The 20692-nt window shown below is 35.1% G+C and overlaps 2 protein-coding genes and 4 non-coding genes across 8 annotated transcripts; all 6 read left to right on the forward strand.

The window, feature by feature from the left end:
- Positions 1-3767: 3767 nt before the first annotated feature.
- On the forward strand, positions 3768-6669 carry LOC141587385 (F-box/LRR-repeat protein At4g14103-like). Of its 2 annotated transcripts, none has more exons than XM_074408863.1 (4): positions 3768-3950; positions 4803-5800; positions 5890-6045; positions 6178-6667. In XM_074408863.1, exons 2-4 carry the CDS (start codon positions 4814-4816, stop codon positions 6481-6483), a joined length of 1449 nt encoding a protein of 482 aa, XP_074264964.1. In that variant the 5' UTR covers positions 3768-3950; positions 4803-4813; the 3' UTR covers positions 6484-6667. The 2 variants fall into 2 exon arrangements, with proteins under 2 accessions (XP_074264964.1, XP_074264965.1); XM_074408864.1 differs by having other exon boundaries at positions 3856-3950; positions 4798-5800; positions 6178-6669.
- Positions 6670-8505: 1836 nt separating this feature from the next.
- On the forward strand, positions 8506-14358 carry LOC141587386 (uncharacterized). Of its 2 annotated transcripts, none has more exons than XM_074408865.1 (3): positions 8506-8642; positions 10826-11004; positions 11509-14358. In XM_074408865.1, the coding sequence occupies exons 2-3, from the start codon at positions 10905-10907 to the stop codon at positions 14202-14204; spliced, it is 2796 nt and encodes a 931-aa protein (XP_074264966.1). In that variant the 5' UTR covers positions 8506-8642; positions 10826-10904; the 3' UTR covers positions 14205-14358. The 2 variants fall into 2 exon arrangements, with proteins under 2 accessions (XP_074264966.1, XP_074264967.1); XM_074408866.1 differs by lacking the exon at positions 8506-8642 and adding an exon at positions 10603-10734.
- A 1091-nt stretch (positions 14359-15449) lies between these two features.
- Positions 15450-15523, forward strand: TRNAI-AAU (transfer RNA isoleucine (anticodon AAU)). The gene has a single exon. It is a non-coding gene; the product is annotated as a tRNA-Ile (tRNA).
- A 2827-nt stretch (positions 15524-18350) lies between these two features.
- Positions 18351-18424, forward strand: TRNAI-AAU (transfer RNA isoleucine (anticodon AAU)). Its single transcript has one exon. It is a non-coding gene; the product is annotated as a tRNA-Ile (tRNA).
- Positions 18425-19166: 742 nt separating this feature from the next.
- TRNAI-AAU (transfer RNA isoleucine (anticodon AAU)) lies at positions 19167-19240 on the forward strand. The gene has a single exon. It is a non-coding gene; the product is annotated as a tRNA-Ile (tRNA).
- Positions 19241-19959: 719 nt separating this feature from the next.
- Positions 19960-20033, forward strand: TRNAI-AAU (transfer RNA isoleucine (anticodon AAU)). Its single transcript has one exon. It is a non-coding gene; the product is annotated as a tRNA-Ile (tRNA).
- Positions 20034-20692: the final 659 nt, after the last annotated feature.

The raw sequence follows: 20692 nt of genomic DNA on the forward strand, positions 1-20692 counted from the left end.
TAAAGAATATAAAATCCATTAAAATTGAGGGAATAGAAAATTGTTGTAATATACAAGAAGTATAGCCGTTGTTAGGTACTGAAAATTTAGTACGTACTTGCAACACCAACACAATAATTTTAAAATGTTACCTTGATCAACTTTTTATTGGTCAAGTATGAAGCTATTTGCACTATGAAGTTGCCACGTGGGGCTTTAAAATCCCATCTACAATTAGAGGTCTAAAAACTCCGATTCATTCAATAAATAAAGAGAAATTAAACTAACGCTTAAGTATTTGTTGGTTAAGAAAACAATTCATATTCCATAATCTTTAAGGCGATTAAAACAATAAATTATTAACGATCATGTGGTTTTCACGGGCTTCAAAACTAGTTGAGTTATTTATATTGTTTGGAATCGATATTGAGATGGAAGTATTGTCACGCGGTTTACCCTCTAGTTCACTCACCCCTTGTCCTTGACTTAGGTTCGACGATGAAAATACTATACTTGGTTACTTTGGAGTATTATATTATGAGACAAAGTAATGAGTGAGACGGAGTTGAGACTTGAGACTTATTAATTATGGGGGGAAAGTATATCGTATTATGGAAATAAGACGGAGAAGGTTCGAGCTTGAGAAGTTGAAATTAGTTAACGGGGAGTATTTTTATTATTCTGGTTGTTTATTTTTATTTTTACGTGTATGCGTTTCCACGCCATGACTAAAACTATTCTGCTTATATTGAGGTATTATCTGTTACTCAGCTCCCCGGCTGACGTGTTTGCTCCCTTCTAGGCTACTCGTCATGGGGGTAGTCCTTTCCGTCGTCTGGTTTTATTTTCAGGTCATCCGCTGCTGTTCAAAAGGATTTTATTTCAAGTCAAGTTTTATTAAAGGCTTTGTAAAAGTTTGTTTTATTTTATATTTCATTTTGTATAACGACAATTCATTTTCTAATAAGAGACTTTGTATATTAATTATGATACTTATGTATTTCGGCGAGTTTTATATGTAAAAGTTAGATTTTTATTTAGCCGAAAATCAGGGGTGTTACACCCGATCCGCTTGACCCGTTTGATAGGTTTAGACCTACCGTTAGAACCGTAAGAGGATAAGCTATTACCCCAAATTGGTTTCACCTCATTATCATGTCTATAACTTGAGCTGATCGTTTGAAGTTGACCCTTGTTGTAGTTGAGTTCTAAACTTGTCATTCGGGATTGAGGTTTAGGTTTCTTGTTGGCTATGCTTCTTAACCTTATAACTAATACTTATGTGTGGTGTGTTAGAACTTGTTTAACATTAGAACACCTTGACTAAGACTCGTTTATAAGTTTAATGACGGTTCTTGAATGTTTCACCCATATATGTCATTTTGCCTTGAATGACCAATGGATTCATGTTTGGTTAGTTAGTTACCCATTTTCGTGGTTTACCTTATTGATATAACTCTAAACCTTTGTTCTAATAGTTGTTTATGAAATGTTAACAATTGTTTTTTTACGTCTTGCCTCGTGTTTCGTGTTACTTAAGTCATTTGTCATCGTTTGTTTATATTTTTTTAAGGGATCGTTTGTTTATACTATCTTTAAGTAACATGTAAATATGAGGTATAATATTTATTTATCTTAGAAAATTATGAAATGACGTTATTATACTTCGCATTTGAGTTCTTACTTATTTGTTATCGATTCTTTATTAATTGTCAAAGGTGAAATGCTTATCTTGAATGATTACTTATGTTGAGTCGTTTTCTCATGAGAATGTTATTATGCTATTCATTTGTAACATGGCTTCTTATGCATTGAATTTCATTCACTCATATGTCAAATGACGTAGTATACTTCACACTCGAGTTATTATTTATTCATTGTCGATTCGTTATCAAGTCTCAAGTGTGAAATACCTATCTTGAGTGTCTTCTTGTGATGAGTCGTTTTCTTATGGAAATGTTATTTTGTTATACCTTCTTGCTTGACTAGTTTACGCCTCTCTCGTTGGTCGTTCTGCAGAGAGTTGGTTGTCCCATTCTATTTTCGCCGCTCTCGTTGGTCGTTCTATCGTCGAGTTAGGTACTCGACTTCTGTTCTGTCGATCGAGTCTTGGATACGAAATGTTTATCGCATGTCGAATCGGAAAATGTTCATCTCGAGAGTCTGGTCAGGTTTAGACTAGGACCGTGTTATATTATCGTCGTCCTACCGGGAGGAAATGAGTCATAGAGAAGTAATAGAAGTCTTGCTTGATTTTGGTTATTTCATATATCATTTGCTATGGGAAACGTTCATGCCTTGGATTGTATAGTTCGTGTCTTTTGGTCATATCGAACACTAGGGGGTGAGATGCAACCCACCTAGCATCGATACGATCGGCGGGATTGATGTTCTCATTCGTACTTATGGTGAGATGCAAGTCATAGGTATGCATGTGACTTTAGTAGCCACATCCCGTACATTGTTTGTTAAAATGCTTTCAAAAGAAATGGCTACGACGTTCACTCACATGTACTATATTGTTAGCCTCTTGTTTATCCATGTCATATAAGTTTGCTTATTGTTTATAGTTGTCTTCTCATGTCAAGTTACCCATGCTAATGTTCATTCCTAAGTTCGTTTATCAAGTACTCATTTTAACATGTATGATCATTGTTTATTCTTTCTCTCTCTTGTCAAGTTAATTATATCTTTGTATTCAACTATTCATCATGTTTGTTTTAATTATGTTCTTAATTATGTTCGTTTTGATATAATATAGCTGGGAGAACCTTGAGTTACTCCCCCTGACCGTATGCGTTCATGTTTACATGAATGAAGGTAGTAGTGTTGCTTCTTGGCGGTGAATACGTGTGAGCTAGCGAGCGTTGTCCTTACAACGTTGACCTTCCTTGTTGTAGTTTAGGATCGTACTTAGTTTTATATTGTGTTTTATTTAGGGATTCAGATCCCGCTCATCTAGCTAAGTTGTATTTTGTATAAAAGCTCTCTTAAACTCAACTTTTTGGTTATACAATGACTCCGCGGTTTTTAATATCAATGTTTTTAAAATCTCGCTTTTTCCGCTGCGAAATTTACATTTATTTTATCATATAATCATGGGATTCACAAAGATGCTCTTTATTGTAGTGTCGTTTCTTCTCATACCCTTTTGTAAGTGAGTATTTGAAACTAACAAAGATTCGAGCAAGGATTGTATTTCCCCTAACATCTTAACTTGTATTCCCTCTGTCCTGATCATTTGTTTACCAATTGTTAACCTTTCTATTTTGGGAATTTCTTTGTCATTCAATGATTGGTCTCCTCATCTTTCCTTTATGCCAAAAAAAAAAAAAGATTAACATATGACCGGGACAGAGGGAGGATACGTCAATTCGCATCACCTACATCATCATATGAACAACTACGAAAACTCCAATCTTTTTATTAATTAATTAGTTATTATTATTATTATTATTATTATTATTATTATTATTATTATTATTATTATTATTATTTTGTCCGTCTCAATTACTTATTTAACCTATACTTTCTCTATTCAACTCCACCCTACTTATTTCCATTTTCTAGATTATTTACAAGTGCACATTCAATTTTGATCTTCTCTCAATATATAAGTGAAAATATATTTATGTGGGATCTTGTTTGATTCGTCTTTACAAGTACATTAAAAATATACATTTTTATAATATGTAATGATATTTATCGCGTAAAACACAAGTTGACAAATGTGAAAAAATAAAGTGGTAGTGGATAGAGTGGGGTTGAATGAAGAAGGTATATTCTTTGCCGGTAATCAAATGTTAACAAATGATAGATTTAATTTAAGAAAAATAGTTGGTTAATTGCCTCCCTTTCGATCTCTAATCAGACAAATTTCTTTCAGCTCCATTCTCGTCCCCCTCCCCAACATCCCTTCTCTATCCTACAACTTTACGAAGATTCACAGACTTTCAGCACCAATTTTTCAGGTGAATATCTCTGAATTCAACTTTGAATGTTCATTTAAATTTCTCTGAATTACCACTTGAATTAACTCTGAACAATTTTGCGTCATGATTTGTTTGATAATGTTGTTTTTCTGCTGTAATTCTGCTGATTTTTTTGATGCATGAAGTAGTTGAAGTTTGAGTTTTGGCAATCACTGAAAAATTTACGGTTCACTTAGTTCGAAACTTGCAAATTCTTAATGTGAGACGGTTTTTCGAGAGACTTGTTTCGTAATTTCTCGTCTATAGAAGATTCAAGTAGATTAGAGCTTTTCAGGATGCATGATTAATTAATTTTCGTAATTTACGGTTCACTTTAATCTTTTTGTTTTGATTTTGGTGATTTTGGAAATTGGTTTCCCTATGACAGACAACTGCAATCAGAATTTGTTTAGGAAATTGGTTTCCTTATTTGAGTTTTTATCATACTACTCCCTCATTGTTGTCCTTTGGTTTTAGCACAAATACCAAGAAAAAAAGAGAAGAACAATTACTAAATGACAAGTGGACCAAATTTGGTGTGAATGATCAAATTGCTTATCAAGTTCATTCTTAAAATAGAAAGGACAACAAATGATTGAGACACCCAAAAATGGAAAATGACAACAAATGACCGGGACAAAGTGAGTATATTATATAGGACTGGTTTTTAGGCAAGTTTCCTATTCTTTGAATTGTTTTCTTATAAATCGTGTTCTCTAGATCCTTCTTAATTAGTGTGATTGGTGTCTCAAAATTGTACTGAAACACCTCTAACTCTTAAAAGGTTTATTAAACTTGTGGTTATTAAACTAGTTACAAATTGGCTGATATGTGAGATTTGGTCAAGTTCAGGAAGTACAAGTATGGATATGAGCTTGCAGCGAGATACAGAGATTTTGAATGATAGTAATAGAGGTGTAGATGGGATAAGCAGTTTACCAGATGAGGTGTTAAGTGAAATACTTACATTGGTTCCTACCAAGGAAGCTGCTGTTGCAAGCGTCGTGTCTAAGAAAATGAGGTGTGCATTCAACTGGAGAAACACCCTCGACTTTGACTATACGTCTCTAGAGCTTCCTCTTCCAATCCCGCGTTGTCAAACATTTAAGGCATTTGTGAGTGCTGTTCTCAAAGCATTCTGCTCTCCATACCTTTCCAAGTTTACACTTCGATTTGGCAGGTATGCCGTCAAAGAGTCTATGCCTGACTTGGAACCTGTTCTTCTTAATGAGTGGTTACATTTTCCTTTAACCCGTGACGGTGTTAGGGAGATTGACTTGAGCATTCATGTTAAGCAATTTGCTCAGCTTCCCCAGGCGCTTTTCACTCGTGAGACATTGCAAGTCTTGAAGCTTGATGGCAGTCTTGGTATTGATCAAGTTTGTGCCATGCTTTCCTTTAATCTCCCAAACTTGAAAACACTTCACCTCTGTTGTGCGGGTGTCTTTACTGACGACAGCTTTCTGACTAGGCTTGTTTCGAGCTGCCCTTCCCTCCAAGACCTTAAAGTCCAAATATGTTTGTGGGAACACGGAGATATTATTTCCATCTCCTCCACTTCACTTCGACGTTTGGTTTTAGATATCGAAAGATCTAGTAAACTTTATGAGAAATGCAGTGAACATGTGCTTATTGATGCTCCTAATTTGGAGTACTTTACGTTTCTTGACAATTTGGCTCTTCGGTACTCTATAACAACTATGAATGCTCTTCTCAAAGCTGAGATATACATTGGACATATTGGGGACTACCACCCTCGAACTTGGGAGGATTGTTTTGAAAGCCTGCTTAGCCTCCTTCGAGGATCGTCTAATGCTTCACATTTATACTTGAGAGGCTCTTGCAACGAGGTTTCACGTCTCTCTCTTTCTTTGTGTTTTTCTTCGTAAATCTTATTTTAACTACTTCGAAACCTAACTGCTTGTTGTTTGTTTTCAAGATTCTAGATTATTTCGAGTTGAAGGATGATCAATTGGGAGTGTTTCACAATTTGAAACATCTAGAGCTGATAACTGAGTGGACGACTAAATGGGATAAAATATTGTTGGATTTTTTAAAGCGTTCACCCTTCTTAGAGATACTGTCTTTTCCGAAGGTTAGTGCTAGATTTTATCTCCTGTTAAATGATCTTTGCTCAGTCCCCAATCATTTGTTCAAATTCGATTAGAATGTATTAGGATGAAAAGAGTATTTGACATGGTTGTATTTTGGTTAATTTATTTTGTAGGGACTCTTTGAAAAAGGCCCAAACAGTTGGGATTCTGACGACGAGGGTCTAAAGCTGGAACAACAGGCATTCAGTACAACTCAGCTCTCCTCCTTTTTAAGTCATCTCAAACGTATTGAGATCAAATCTTATCAGGGGTACGAAAGAGAACTAAATTTGATCAAACATTTTTTAGCTTGCGCATCTATTTTGGAGGATCTGGTTATAACCGGGAGTAAAATAGATCCCAAGTCGCTCGAAACCACATTGAAGAAACTACCAAGGGCCTCAAGCACTTGTTCTATTCTTGTGCAAGGACCAGTCTAGACACTAGTGAAATAGATAGAATGTCCTCAAGCACTTGTTCAATTCGTGAGCTAGAACCATTCATGTGCCATCAAGCTGATCGGCTACTATTCTGAGTTAAGTCACCTAAATTGGACTTTTGAAGCAATTTTTGATAAAAAATACATTTTAAGAGAGTAATTTTGGGAAAAAATTATATAAGGGAGTAATTTTTAATTTACTCTATTTTATACTACTCATTTTTTATCATCACAAATTGAATTATATCATACGTATCTTTTAATTCGCTTACTTTTAACTAGTGTAGATCTCGTGCAAATGCGCGGTAAATTTTTAGTGTATTAGTTATAAATTTTAGATTTATATCTCGTGAATTTTTATAAAAGATAACTAATATTAAAATTAATCAAAAGAATTGAATAATTCCATGAATTGTGTTTTTTATGAAAATATTTTAACTACATCAAATTTTTTAAAAAAAAAATTTTCTTCACGAAGTTAATAATAGAAGATACACTTTTAATGTATAGATTATTTTAAATGGAAAATTAGTTTAATAAATGAAAATCTAATTTGTTTCCATATATAAGTTTGAGCACTTTGGAGGGAAAACTTTAGAAAAGTTGTATTCTTTTAGTACATAGGAGGATTTATACTTTTAAAATTTGCACCTCATTAATATTTATCAGTTCACTCTATTGTATTTTGATATGAAATAAAAAAATTGAAATGGAAAACTAATAAACAAAATTATTTAAGTTGTGAATTTTTTTTAGTGAATGTTTTTTGTCACATTGGACGGTTCACCCTTGGACGGTTCGAAAGGATGATTCATGTCAGCCGACCCCAAATCATTTTGGGATTAAGGCTCTGATGTTGTTGTTGTAATGTTTTTTGTCACAAAGTTAATAGTAAGCATGTGTCAAGTTATTCTCTATAGTAAATTAGTAATAATTATTGCACTACTGAAAAATTTAGCAACTTATACTTTATAATTTAATATCAATTTTATTTTATTTTAATGAAAAAATTATAATTATGAATTTATTTAAAAAAATTAGAGTTTATTTATAAGAATATATTCATTGAAAAGATAATAATGTGATGAAAAAAAAAATTATTTATTACCTTATTTAGCTAGATGCTTTTTGAAGGGAAAACTAAGAGAATAAAATTCTCTTTAGGGGGATTCACGCACGCACAGTAAATAAAGAAAGATGGGTATTTAAGATTGACGGTTGAAAATGTGAATACACGAATAAAGACAAGATTATGATATTATGACAATAAAGTAAAGTAGTAGACCACCAAACAAAGCGCGGGAAAGTAACTCACTTACTAGCAGCCCCGCATAATGACAAATCACGAGCCATCACAATTCAAACTATCAATCTACCAAATAATAAAATTGAGCACCGCATATAAGAGATAACATAGTAATTATAGGAGAGTAATTATAGTGTGAGACGATTTCACCAAGAAAATTATTTGTGTAAAAAGATAACTCTCTTTTATCATTAATGAATAAATTTTTATTTTTTTTTAATAAAAATGGACTATTTTATAGGGTACAAATGTCCTACACACATTATAATTTGTGAAGGATAGTAATAACTCGGAAGAAATGTAACTAATTTTTAATAATTATGCTTATAAAAGTTGAAACTTGTGAGAAATATATTTCTCCCATACAACAATATATTCATTTTTTTTTTTGGTACAACAATATATTCATCATACCCCGAGAATTTGATCTATGAAAAAAGATAAATTCATTTATTAGAAGGCATACAACAATCTAACAAAAAAATGTAATTTAAACCGTCAAAACAATAATTTGTGACAATTTAAACAATTGGTCTCCCTTATGACGGATATTTTGTGAGTTAAACTGGTAACAAAATGGGTTAGTAGAGAAAGGGGATCACATGAATAGTATTGCAGAGAGAGAAAAACTGGGTACTTTGTGAGGTAAAATGGTATCCGTCACTAAGAGTGGCGGATATGTATCATCACAAACAAGAATTTGTGCAATTTAAAAAGGAAAAATGGTTGATTAATTGCCTCCTTTTCGATCTCTAATCAGACAAATTTTTTCAGCTCCATTCTCTCTCTTTCCATTCCTTCTCTCTCCTACAATTTTTACGAATAATCACAGATTTTCAGCTCCAAATTTTCAGGTAAATCTCCGAATTTAACTTTAAATGTTCATGAAAATTCCTCTGAATTACTACTTGAATTTACTTGAACAATTTCGCGTCATGATTTGTTTGATGTTGTTTTTCTGCTGTAATTCTGTTCAATTTTTGTTGCATGAGGTAGTTGAAGTTTTAGTTTTGGTGATCACTGAAGAATTTACAGTCCGCTTAGTTCGAAAGTCGCTAATTGTTAATGTGAGACGGTTTTTCAGGAGACTTATTCTTTATCGCATTCTTTCTCTTGTATAGAAAATTATTCAAGTAGATTAGAGCTTTTCAGATGCATGATTGATTTATTTTCTGATTTTATCATCGATGATGCATTTTATGTTAGATGTTTTCCTGAGCTACTTAATGAACTGATTTATTAGACGATTAAATACTAATTAATCTCATCGTCTTCGATCACGTTCAGAATTGTTAGATTGAATTGATTGTGGAATTTTGGAGTTGATTCCAACACTGTATTTCTTAAGAATTTTATCTTATTGATTCATAATATATGATCATAGTTCCGGCTTCTTACTCCAGTAATAATATTACTTTTTTGATTAATTGAGTAATTCTCTCGGAGTTAGTCTTGTTTGAAACCGTGTTAAGTTCACAACATAATTATTCTGCAAAGCGATCCCATATTACTTACTCCGTCCCGGTCATTTGTTTTCCTATTCCATTTGGGGTATTTGTTGTTCTTTCTATTTAAGGAATATATTTGATGACTAATTTGATCATTCGCATCCAATTTGGTTCACTTGTCAGTTGTCACTTAATAATTGGCCCCTCTTTTTTCGTTAGTCTTTGTGCCAAAACCAAAGGACAACAATTGACAAGGGAGTATTTAATTGTAAATGAGATTGAGTTTTTCTTGATTCGTTTTTTTTTTAACAAATGTTGCATTTTTAGTTTTTACCTTATTAGTTCGCTTCAGACGAGAAAGACATCTGCTGGATAATTTTTTTTTTTTTATTATTCTTTTTGTAAATTGAGCACAAGCCACAAGGTCAATTTTGATGTTAAACTACGGTTTCAGGCTCATGTCGAGAGTTTTATCATGTGCAACCTAATTTTATAATCAAGGTTGCGGTATTTTATTGTCTTACACATAAATTTCCAATCTTGATGCGAGAGATAATATTTAAAACATCACATATTAGTTCGATAAATGAATTGTAGATTTGTAGGCCACTTGTTAGAGAAAATTTGTCATAGGAATATAATATGGAGTACTTGGTATAGTAAGGTCACATTTTTGTATGTTTAGTTACAGTTTTGGATAGATCTAGCAGATTATATGTAGAGGACAGCACTCTCGAATACTACGACGTAAATGAATTTACAGACAGAGAACCAAAAAACAACTTAGGCTCATGACAATCATACTCTAGTTGTTTTATTGTGCTATTAATTTTTAACTGGCCATTTGATTTATAATAATGGTGAATGATTCAGCTGCTCGAGTTGTATTGCGTGGAAACCACATGAGACATGATATTATTTTCATTTCAAGTGAAACAGTCAAACTTTGTGGTAGTATTATACTATTACTGTACATCATACCACTATACCAGGCTGGTTTATGCTTGAAACTTTGCGCAAATTGAGGTCCTTTCATGTTATTCCCTTTGTACTAATCATTTGTTTATCCTTTTTATTTTTCGTGAGAGGTATTTAGTTAAAGGTCAACAAATGATTGAGACGAAGAAGTATGTTTATAGATTGACTATGATGGACAGAGAATTTGCTGATGTAATCTTGTGATAATATATAGTAGGTTGTAGAAATCAATTTGGATTTTCGATAATATTCATACTCCATGTCTGAAACCAATCTGTTCATTCTTCAAAAGTAGTTGATCTAAGCTGAAAATGACATCCTACTTGTAGTTGTTTGTATTATTCTGGATGCTTACTCTCTTTCAGCTTTCGGTAGTTGGAAACTTTGTATGTAATTTTTTGTACTATATAGTATAACATACTTATGGTATTGCTCCGTTTATGATACGACATACTTATGGTATGACTCATAAGCTGTTTACTCTGCTTACTCTCGTTTTTCCTAACCACCACTCAGACAGGTGCTTGTTTATTTTACAGGCAAATCCTTCTGTTAAGCCTAGTATATATTGCAGGACTAACGAGATATTGTGGTCTATGTTCTTTTCCCAGGTACCGACTCTTGTTTGTCGTAAAGCCTCATTGGATGTAAGAAAATTGAGGGAATTCTAAGGGAAATAGTCGAGTCAAAATGGCAAAGAAAAGACATCTCATCAGGAGTTCAATAAAGTCCTTTTTTGAAAGTCATACAGATCCTGCAAAACATGAGAAGCTGAAAGCAACCCGAAAAGGTATCGCCCTATAACATGCAAATCTGTCTACGAAAAGCTTCTGCTGATAACTTATATGTCAATAGTAACATTTGTATGAAAATTCTACTACGACTTCCTATCGACTAGTAAGTACTATACAGCACACAATCACAGATGTAACTAGCTGATAAAGTCACGACTCTCACGTCGGGTTGTACTCATGACTTGGGTTCCAATCCCGTCAGCACCATGTTTGCCCTTACATCTCCTGTTACACCAAGAAGATTAGTACTACAATCAATGTGAAATCTTTGTCTCACCAAGTAGAATGTAGTCCATAAAACTACTGTATTGCTATTAGCTACGGAATACATCCTATAACCCCTATAATAATGTGAAATGTTTTCTTTAATCACGTAAAATGCAATTTGAGAAGTCATCGTATCACTAGCTAGCTTCGCTTCTTGTACTGGTTCTCCCTCGTGATGACGTGATGTCAATCATTTTAATGTCCGAAAGTAAATAAATTAATCCCTGGTGTAGGTATGGAGGAGAAGAAAAATGAAATACTAAGCATAGTGCAGAACGAAGAAGCAAAAGAAGGATCAAAAAGAGGACCCCTAGCCGAGCTCATTGAGGATTTCCACAAACAGTATGAATCACTTTATGCTCACTATGATCATCTCACTGGAGAACTGAAGAATAAAGTTCATAAACATCATAAAGGGAAGGAGAATTCCTCTTCCTCCTCTGACTCAGACTCAGACTCCGAACATTCCAACAAGGAAAACGACAACAAAAACGGAAAACTGGATGATGAAAATTTTCGTGCCACAGACAACCTCCAACAAGAGCTTGAAGCAGCAAAACTTGAAGTTACATTACTCAGGAATAAATTGGAGGCTGCATGCAGTGAGAAAGAAGCAATAATGAGTACGCTAGAGGGTACGGAAAGAACACTAGAGGGTTTGAAAGCAGAAACTGAAATATTGAATTCTGAGAAATTGAATCTTCTGGTAGAGAAAGAAGACCTGAAGTCTAAGGTAGAGGATTCTTTCAAAGCAGAAGTTGATCTCAGACAACAAATTACGGAATTAATCAGGGAAAAGGACCATCTTTCCCTCGAAAAAGAAGGTTCTGTCAGAAGGATTGAAGAAGGGAACCAAAATGTGGACAACTTGAAAGCTGAGGTTGAGCAGTTGCGGGGTGACAAACAAAGCCTTGAGGTGCAATTGGAGACAATTAATCAGGATTTCTCTCATTTAAAACAGGAAACAGAGAACTTGAATGAGTCCATGAAAGCGGTTGAAAAAGAAAATACGACTCTATCACTGAAACTTTCGGATATCACAAATGAGGTTCTTAGGGCACGGAAAACAATAGAAGAGTTCGAAGAAGAGTCCACTAGGTGGAAAGAAAAATTGGCCGTGCGGGAAATGGAATTCTCATCCCTAAAGCAGATACATGATGCTCATACAACTGGAACTTTAGAGCAAATAAAGACCTTGGAAGAAGAAAATAGTAGTTTGAAACTCAAGCTAGATATAGTCATGGGAGAAAAAAGAGAGATCGAGGAGAAGTTTGAGAGTAAAGTGACAGAATTGAGAGAGCAGATTTCAGAAGTGGAGATCTTATTGAAAACGAGAGAAGATCAGCTTTCTTCTCTCCAAGAAAAGCTGGGGATCACTGAAAAAGAGTCGAAATCGCAAATTGAAGCCTTGGCAACAAAAGTCGATGTTTTGACCTTGGAGACAGACGAGTTACAAGCTGAGAAAAGTAAGTTGGATGAACAGATCAAGATATTGCAGGAAGGAACCACTGCTTTGGAGCATGAACTTCAAACCTTGCAGGTTCATGACAGAGAAATGAAATTGGAACTCGAGAGAAAGGCTGAAGATATTGCAGAGTATCTTATTCAGATACAAGGGTTGCATGAGAAATTATCGAGCAGTGATAAGTCTCTGAAAGAATATTTTCATGAGAAGGAAAATTTAGCGGCAAAGTTGAAAGACTTCGAATTAGAGGTGGAAAAGCTAGAAACTGCCAAGGCTGGTTTGGAAGACGAAACTAGGATAAACAGTGATGAGGCTACTCGGCTAAGAGAAGAAATTCAAAGGCTGGAAGAGGGGACTGTGGAACTGGAGACGGTTGTACAAAACAAAGAAGAAGAATGTGCTACCATGCAAAGAAAGCTTGAGCATCAAGAAATTGAATCGAGTTTAGAAATCTCTGCCTTTAAGATGGAAGTTGACACTCTAAAGGTGGATCTGGAGGCTATCCGAACCATTAAAAGTGAGTTGGAGGCACAAACCGAGATGAGAAAGCAAGAGTATTCCGAGACTCTTAAGCTGCTAGAATTACAGAATATTGAATTGCAAAACAAAACAGAAGAGTTGAAGGATGCTTTGAGTCAGACGAAAGAGCAATATGAACAACTAGAAGGTGGCCTTCGAGAGAGTAAGGCAGATCTTGAAGCAGCTCAAAGTCAAATCGAGAAGCTGACCGTAATTTCTGTGTCAAAAGACGAGTCAACCGTGGAGTTGGCAGGGACAATTGAAGACCTCAAAAGAGACAAGGAGGCCGCAGAAGATGACGCCATTACAGCCTTGGAGAAAACCCACACCATAGAAGTCCGGCTTCGGTTGGCAATCCAAAAGCTCCGGGTCACAGAACAACTATTAGCTGAAAAAGAAGATGACTTCAAAATTGCAGAAAAAAGATACCGAGAAGAGCGCAAACTGTTAGAAAATAAGATTGCAGCTAATAATAAAGCATGTCATGGAATGATCATGAATCTCTCCAAGAATATGAATAGTTTCGTAGCTGAAATGGAATTCATCAACAAGAAGTTCGAGGAAGATAATGAGAAGTTTTCAAGAAGAATCTACAGCATGTCGGAAGAGCTTCAGATTCTGAAACACTGTATGGCAGGAAAGAATATCGAAAAAGAGAAATTGGAGGAACAGTTGACGAATCTAAGTGAGAAACTACAAAATGAGAGAGAACATGGGTTATTGATGAGGCAGAATCTGAGCAAGTTGGAAGTTCAGGCTGAAAATGCTAAAGGAGAAAAGAAAATACTCGAGAGTCACTACAGTGAGCTCAAGAGCACAGTAACAATCCTTGGAGATGAGAAGCGTGAAGCGATTAGGCAATTGTGTTTGTGGAGTGATGATCTTCATAGTCGATACAACGAGCTCAAGAATATCGTTGCAAAGTCGAGCTTGCAAAGAAGGTAGAGTAGACGAGAACTTTGCAATTCGAGGTAATTTTCCTGATTGTTTCATTTTGTTCATAGTGCAGGTGTGTAAAGTGAACAATGAATAATCCAAGACTGTTTTTGAACGTATTTTTTTGGTGTTTTATGCGATTTAGATTCTAAATTCTTGATTATTGATCACCCAAACATATTCTGCCTGTTTTGAGTATTCATCACCCAAACATATTCTGCCTGTTTTGAGTTACCATTTGCTTTCCTCACATCAGTGAAAACAATGAACTCCACAAACTAAGCAACAATTATCACCTTAAAAAAACAGTCGGCTTTACTGCGCAAGACAGTTTAATCGGGTGTGAGAGCCGTCTAAGTTAAAATTGTTCAAAATCTTAAGCAACATACAATAATACTCCGTACGTTTTTCCGAACCGAGATGATTTCTTGAAAACCGATCTTATACGCGAAATCCCGCTAATCTAATGTTCTAGAGCAAGAACTTTAATGGATTTTAGACTCCATTTCTAGGTTAGAGCATCGTGCTAATAACGCGAAGGTCGCAGGTTCGAGACCTGCATAGGCCACTTTTTAATATATGGGACATGTTTTTTAATGTATTATTTTTAATGTCTTACTATTTCACGTTAATTTTCTTATTTTTATTAATGTCTTACTGGGTTGACGAGTTTAAGCTTTTGTCTAATAAAATTGTCCAAAATATTATCAATCTTTTTTTCTTGAGCCAAACTCGCACGATTTTGTTTTTGTTCACGTTCCCTAGAAGCCCTTAAAAATTAAGGCGAGGTTATGAGAAAGATTATCATACGATAATCTACCTAGTATAAAGCTAGGTTTTTTAAAGCTTTTTTATTGATCCCTTAATTTCACGAAAAAAAAACCTCACTTTTTCAAACATGGTTCTCCTTAATTATAGAATGATTTAATTTCCATTTCACTTCTTCACAATTTCCTAGGATATCTACGGTAGAGGTGGCAATCGGGTCACTCGGGTCGGTTACGGGTCGGGTCAAAGCGGGTTCGGGTTATGTTGGGTCAGTGACGGGTTCGGGTCGGTTCAGTTCATGTCAGGTCATCTTCTGGTCGAGTCATCAACGGGTGGTAAGTCGGGTCGCGTCATTAATAGGTCAGTATCGGGTCAGGTTATCAGCATATATTTTATCTTATATATTTAGTTTTAGATGATGATTTTACGTTTAATTAATGGATAATCATCACCCATTATTTGAACTATTTGTCAAGAGAGACATCTGGCATATTAGCTCAGTTGGTTAGAGCGTCGTGCTAATAACGCGAAGGTCGCAGGTTCGAGACTTGCGTAGGCCACTTTTTATATACTAGTTGGTTGCAGCACACGCTTCGCGCGCGGTCCTTCAAGATATTTTGATCGTTGACGTTTTATGTTTATATTAAAAAAAAAAATTATAGCCATTCATAAATAATTCGTATTTAACTTTGTTAAGAGCATGAATATTCGAATATAACTACGGCTTTTACTCAGATGATTAATTGTCAAATAACACAATTATATGAATTACATAAGACATTAGTACTATGTTGTAGCTTGTGAAATAACGTAACATCACTCCTACTCTTCTCCCTCCTTCTCATACTAATCGCTCTTCTCTCCTCAGCACTTGTTACACCTTACTCTCTTTCGCGACCGCCATCCCTCTCTCCTTGATCTTCTTGTATACCTTCCATTTCCACTCCTCCACTCGCTCTCATACTATTAATCCTCCAATTTTTTTCCGTACTACTCCTTTATATATTCCTCTTTCTCCTCTCTAGCTCCCTCTCCCTTCCTCTTTTTCTTTTCTCTTATCCTTCGCATTCTTCATTTTCCTGTCTCTGCATTCTATTCTTTCCTCGTGTTCTCTTTGTCGACCTCCATCCCTCTCCCCTTCCCCCCATTTGTATTCTCCTTCTTCCTCTTCTCCTCCTACTATTTGTCCTATTCCCCTAAACACTTCATTCTTCTCTTCCCACTGTTCTCTTCTTTTTCCATTCTTTTTTTTTTCTCTTTAACATTACCGCCGTCTTTTAATCCCCATCCTCCTCCCTCTTCTCATTCTCCATGTCTCCTTTTCTAGTCCTCATCTCCCTACCTCCTCTTATGTCTAATCTCTCTATGCTTAGTCGTAAAAAATGACATCCTGATTACGATTGCCTCTATTAATTGATACACAAATGAAAACGAAATTCGACATATTTAATAAATTCCATTTTTTAAGTGGAGTTTTCTTATAGTTTTTAAAGTTTTCAAAGCTGGGGTCGTGCCCACACAGAAAGATTAGCAAAGTTGGGTTGGAAAAGGAGGTGTCGTCGGTGTTGCTGGTGCATGTGGTGAAGTGAAGCTTGTCGGTAAAGGTTGTAGAAAATATGAAGAATGGTTAGAAGTTTTTTCTTCGCTACTGGATGTAAATTATGCCTTAAAAGTTTTTATTTACCCATAAAATTTGGCAAATAATTCAATGGTTTAAAACAAAAGGTCATTTAGGAATTAGGATGTTACTGCTTTATGGCTACTTGATCTACTTTGGGCACCTACAGGCTACAGTCTCTCTAAAAGCAAACCCCATTTGGAAACACAAACGAGCCTACCCGCAGTCCTCCAAAAAATAATGCCTTATTCCCTTACTTGGCTATGGAATACGATGTACATTAGCAAAATGTCCACTAAACTACCTGTTTTTGTTTTTTTATATATTATGAGGTAGCAATCGTGCACACAGTAGATGCAATTACCAACACAATTTTCAGTAGAAATCATTCAGAAACATTCTATGAGTGTTGAAATGAGGGGAAAAAAATGGTGGAGGAAAAAGCGTCATTATACTAAACCATAATAATACGGCATACGACAAGCCACGCTATATAATGTGCGGCAAATTAAGCAGCCTGATATGAGATAGCTCCGATAAGGTTTACGCATGAGGCTATACAATGCGCAGGGAATAAAAATGGCTGGAGGAGAATGGGTCATTATACTAAACCAATACAACAAACGGAAAGGTTTGCCGAATAAGGCGCGGCAATAAGGCACCCTGGTACGAGATTGCTCGGAACAGGTTTCTGCATAAGGTTATACAATAAAAGATTCTTAATTCAATTTTAATTAATTTAATTAAGTCATCAAATAAATGGCAACAATGCAATATTACTTCAGTTTTATGCAACAATGCGCAGGGAAAAGGAACGACAAGAAGAAAATGTGTCATTATAGCGAACTATAACAATACAGCATACGGAAAGTCACGCCGAAAGCACCCCGGTAAGCGACATGTCAGGCCCAAAAAATAAAGCTAAATGTTTGTGGATTGTCAAACAATATGCAAGGCCATTGTAAAATAATATGCAACACCAACAAGCTAGGCCGAATTACACCACAAAAAGACAAGAAATGTTGAACTATTCATCTCACCAATTTTTGCCAAAAAAATGCACATCCATAACTCCCCATTGCACATTTTTGCCAAAAAAATGTTTTTTAATGTCTTACTATTTCACGTTAATTTTCTTATTTTTATTAATGTCTTACTGTTTTACATTAATTTCTCTGGTTGACGAGTTTAAGCTTTTGTCTAATAAAATTGTCCAAAATATTATCAATCTTTTTTTCATGAGCCAAACTCGCAGGATTTTGTTTTTGTTCACATTCCCTAGAAGCCCTTAAAAATTAAGGCGAGGTTATGAGAAAGATTATCATACGAAAATCTACCTAGTATAAAGCTAGGTTTTTAAAGCCTTTTGATTGATCCCTTAATTTCACAAAAAAAAAACTCACTTTTTCAAACATGGTTCTCCTTAATTATAGGATGATTTAATTTCGATTTCACTTCTTCACAATTTCCTAGGATATCTATGGTAGAGGTGGCAATCGGGTCACTCGGGTCGGTTACGGGTCGGGTCAAAGCGGGTTCGGGTTATGTCGGGTCAGTGACGGGTTCAGGTCGGTTCAGTTCATGTCGGGTCATCTTATGGTCGAGTCATCAACGGGTGATAAGTCGGGTCGCGTCATTAGTGGGTTAGTGTCGGGTTAGATTATCAGCATATATTTTATCTTATATATTTAATTTTAGATGATAATTTTACGCTTAATTAATGAATAATCATCACCCATTATTTGAACTATTTATCAAGAGAGACATCTGGCCTATTAGCTCAGTTGGTTAGAGCGTCGTGCTAATAACGCGAAGGTCGCAGGTTCGAGACCTGCATAGGCCACTTTTTAATATATGAGACATGTTTTTTAATGTCTTATTTTTTTAATGTCTTACTGTTTCACGTTAATTTCTGACATGTTTTTTAATGTATTATTTTTAATGTCTTACTATTTCACGTTAATTTTCTTATTTTTATTAATGTCTTACTGTTTTACATTAATTTCTCTGGTTTTGGCGAGTTTAAGCTTTTGTCTAATAAAATTGTCCAAAATATTATCAATCTTTTTTTCATGAGCCAAACTCGCACGATTTTGTTTTTGTTCACGTTCCCTAGAAGCCCTTAAAAATTAAGGCGAGGTTATGAGAAAGATTATCATACGATAATCTACCTAGTATAAAGCTAGGTTTTTTAAAGCCTTTTGATTGATCCCTTACTTTCACAAAAAAAACTCACTTTTTCAAACATGATTCTCCTTAATTATAGGATGATTTAATTTCCATTTCACTTCTTCACAATTTCCTAGGATATCTATGGTAGAGGTGGCAATCGGGTCACTCGGGTCGGTTACGGGTCGGGTCAAAGCGGGTTCGGGTTATGTCGGGTCGGTTCAGTTCATGTCGGGTCATCTTATGGTCGAGTCATCAACGGGTGATAAGTCGGGTCGCGTCATTAGTGGGTTAGTGTCGGGTTAGATTATCAGCATATATTTTATCTTATATATTTAATTTTAGATGATAATTTTACGCTTAATTAATGAATAATCATCACCCATTATTTGAACTATTTATCAAGAGAGACATCTGGCCTATTAGCTCAGTTGGTTAGAGTGTTGTGCTAATAACGCGAAGGTCGCAGGTTCGAGACCTGCATAGGCCACTTTTTAATATACTGTTTCACGTTAATTTCTGACATGTTTTTTAATGTATTATTTTTAATGTCTTACTATTTCACGTTAATTTTCTTATTTTTATTAATGTCTTACTGTTTTACATTAATTTCTATGGTTGACGAGTTTAAGCTTTTGTCTAATAAAATTGTCCAAAATATTATCAATCTTTTTTTCTTGAGCCAAACTTGCACGATTTTGTTTTTGTTCACATTCCCTAGAAGCTCTTAAAAATTAAGGCGAGGTTATGAGAAAGATTATCATACGATAATCTACCTAGTATAAAGCTAGGTTTTTTAAAGCCTTTTGATTGATCCCTTAATTTCACAAAAAAGAAACTCACTTTTTCAAACATGGTTCTCCTTAATTATAGGATGATTTAATTTCCATTTCACTTCTTCACAATTTCCTAGGATATCTATGGTAGAGGTGGCAATTGGGTCACTCGGGTCGGTTACGGGTCGGGTCAAAGCGGATTCGGGTTATGTCGGGTCAGTGACGGGTTCGGGTCGGTTCAGTTCATGTCGGGTCATCTTATGGTCGAGTCATCAACGAGTGGTAAGTCGGGTCGCGTCATTAGTGGGTTAGTGTCGGGTTAGATTATCAGCATATATTTTATCTTATATATTTAATTTTAGATGATAATTTTACGCTTAATTAATGAATAATCATCACCCATTATTTGAACTATTTGTCAAGAGAGACATCTGGCCTATTAGCTCAGTTGGTTAGAGCGTCGTGCTAATAACGCGAAGGTCGCAGGTTCGAGACCTGCATAGGCCACTTTTTAATATATGAGACATGTTTTTTTAATGTCTTATTTTTTTAATGTCTTACTGTTTCACGTTAATTTCTGACATGTTTTTTAATGTATTATTTTTAATGTCTTACTATTTCACGTTAATTTTCTTATTTTTATTAATGTCTTACTGTTTTACATTAATTTCTGTGGTTGGCGAGTTTAAGCTTTTGTCTAATAAAATTGTCCAAAATATTATCAATATTTTTTTCATGAGCCAAACTCGCACGATTTTGTTTTTGTTCACGTTCCCTAGAAGCCCTTAAAAATTAAGGCGAGGTTATGAGAAAGATTATCATACGATAATCTACCTAGTATAAAGCTAGGTTTCTTAAAGCCTTTTGATTGATCCCTTACTTTCACAAAAAAAACTCACTTTTTCAAACATGGTTCTCCTTAATTATAGGATGATTTAATTTCCATTTCACTTCTTCACAATTTCCTAGGATTTCTATTGTAGAGGTGGCAATCAGGTCACTCTGGTCGGTTACGGGTCGGGTCAAAGCGGGTTCGGGTTATGTCGGGTCAGTGACGGGTTCGGGTCGGTTCAGTTCATGTCGGGTCATCTTATGGTCGAGTCATCAACGGGTGGTAAGTCGGGTCGCGTCATTAGTGGGTTAGTGTCGGGTCAGATTATCAACAT

Source organism: Silene latifolia, chromosome 6, assembly GCF_048544455.1.
Source record: "Silene latifolia isolate original U9 population chromosome 6, ASM4854445v1, whole genome shotgun sequence".
NCBI classification, from domain to species: domain Eukaryota; kingdom Viridiplantae; phylum Streptophyta; class Magnoliopsida; order Caryophyllales; family Caryophyllaceae; genus Silene; species Silene latifolia.

Excerpts from the sequence above, each read along its gene's own strand:
- LOC141587385 (XM_074408863.1), top strand. The coding sequence starts at position 4,814 with ATGGATATGAGCTTGCAGCGAGATACAGAGATTTTGAATGATAGTAAT. Across the intron at positions 5,801-5,889 it reads TGAGAGGCTCTTGCAACGAG|ATTCTAGATTATTTCGAGTT; the intron begins GTTTCACGTCTC and ends TTTGTTTTCAAG. Across the intron at positions 6,046-6,177 it reads AGATACTGTCTTTTCCGAAG|GGACTCTTTGAAAAAGGCCC; the intron begins GTTAGTGCTAGA and ends TTTATTTTGTAG.
- LOC141587386 (XM_074408865.1), top strand. The coding sequence starts at position 10,905 with ATGGCAAAGAAAAGACATCTCATCAGGAGTTCAATAAAGTCCTTTTTT. Across the intron at positions 11,005-11,508 it reads GCTGAAAGCAACCCGAAAAG|GTATGGAGGAGAAGAAAAAT; the intron begins GTATCGCCCTAT and ends TCCCTGGTGTAG.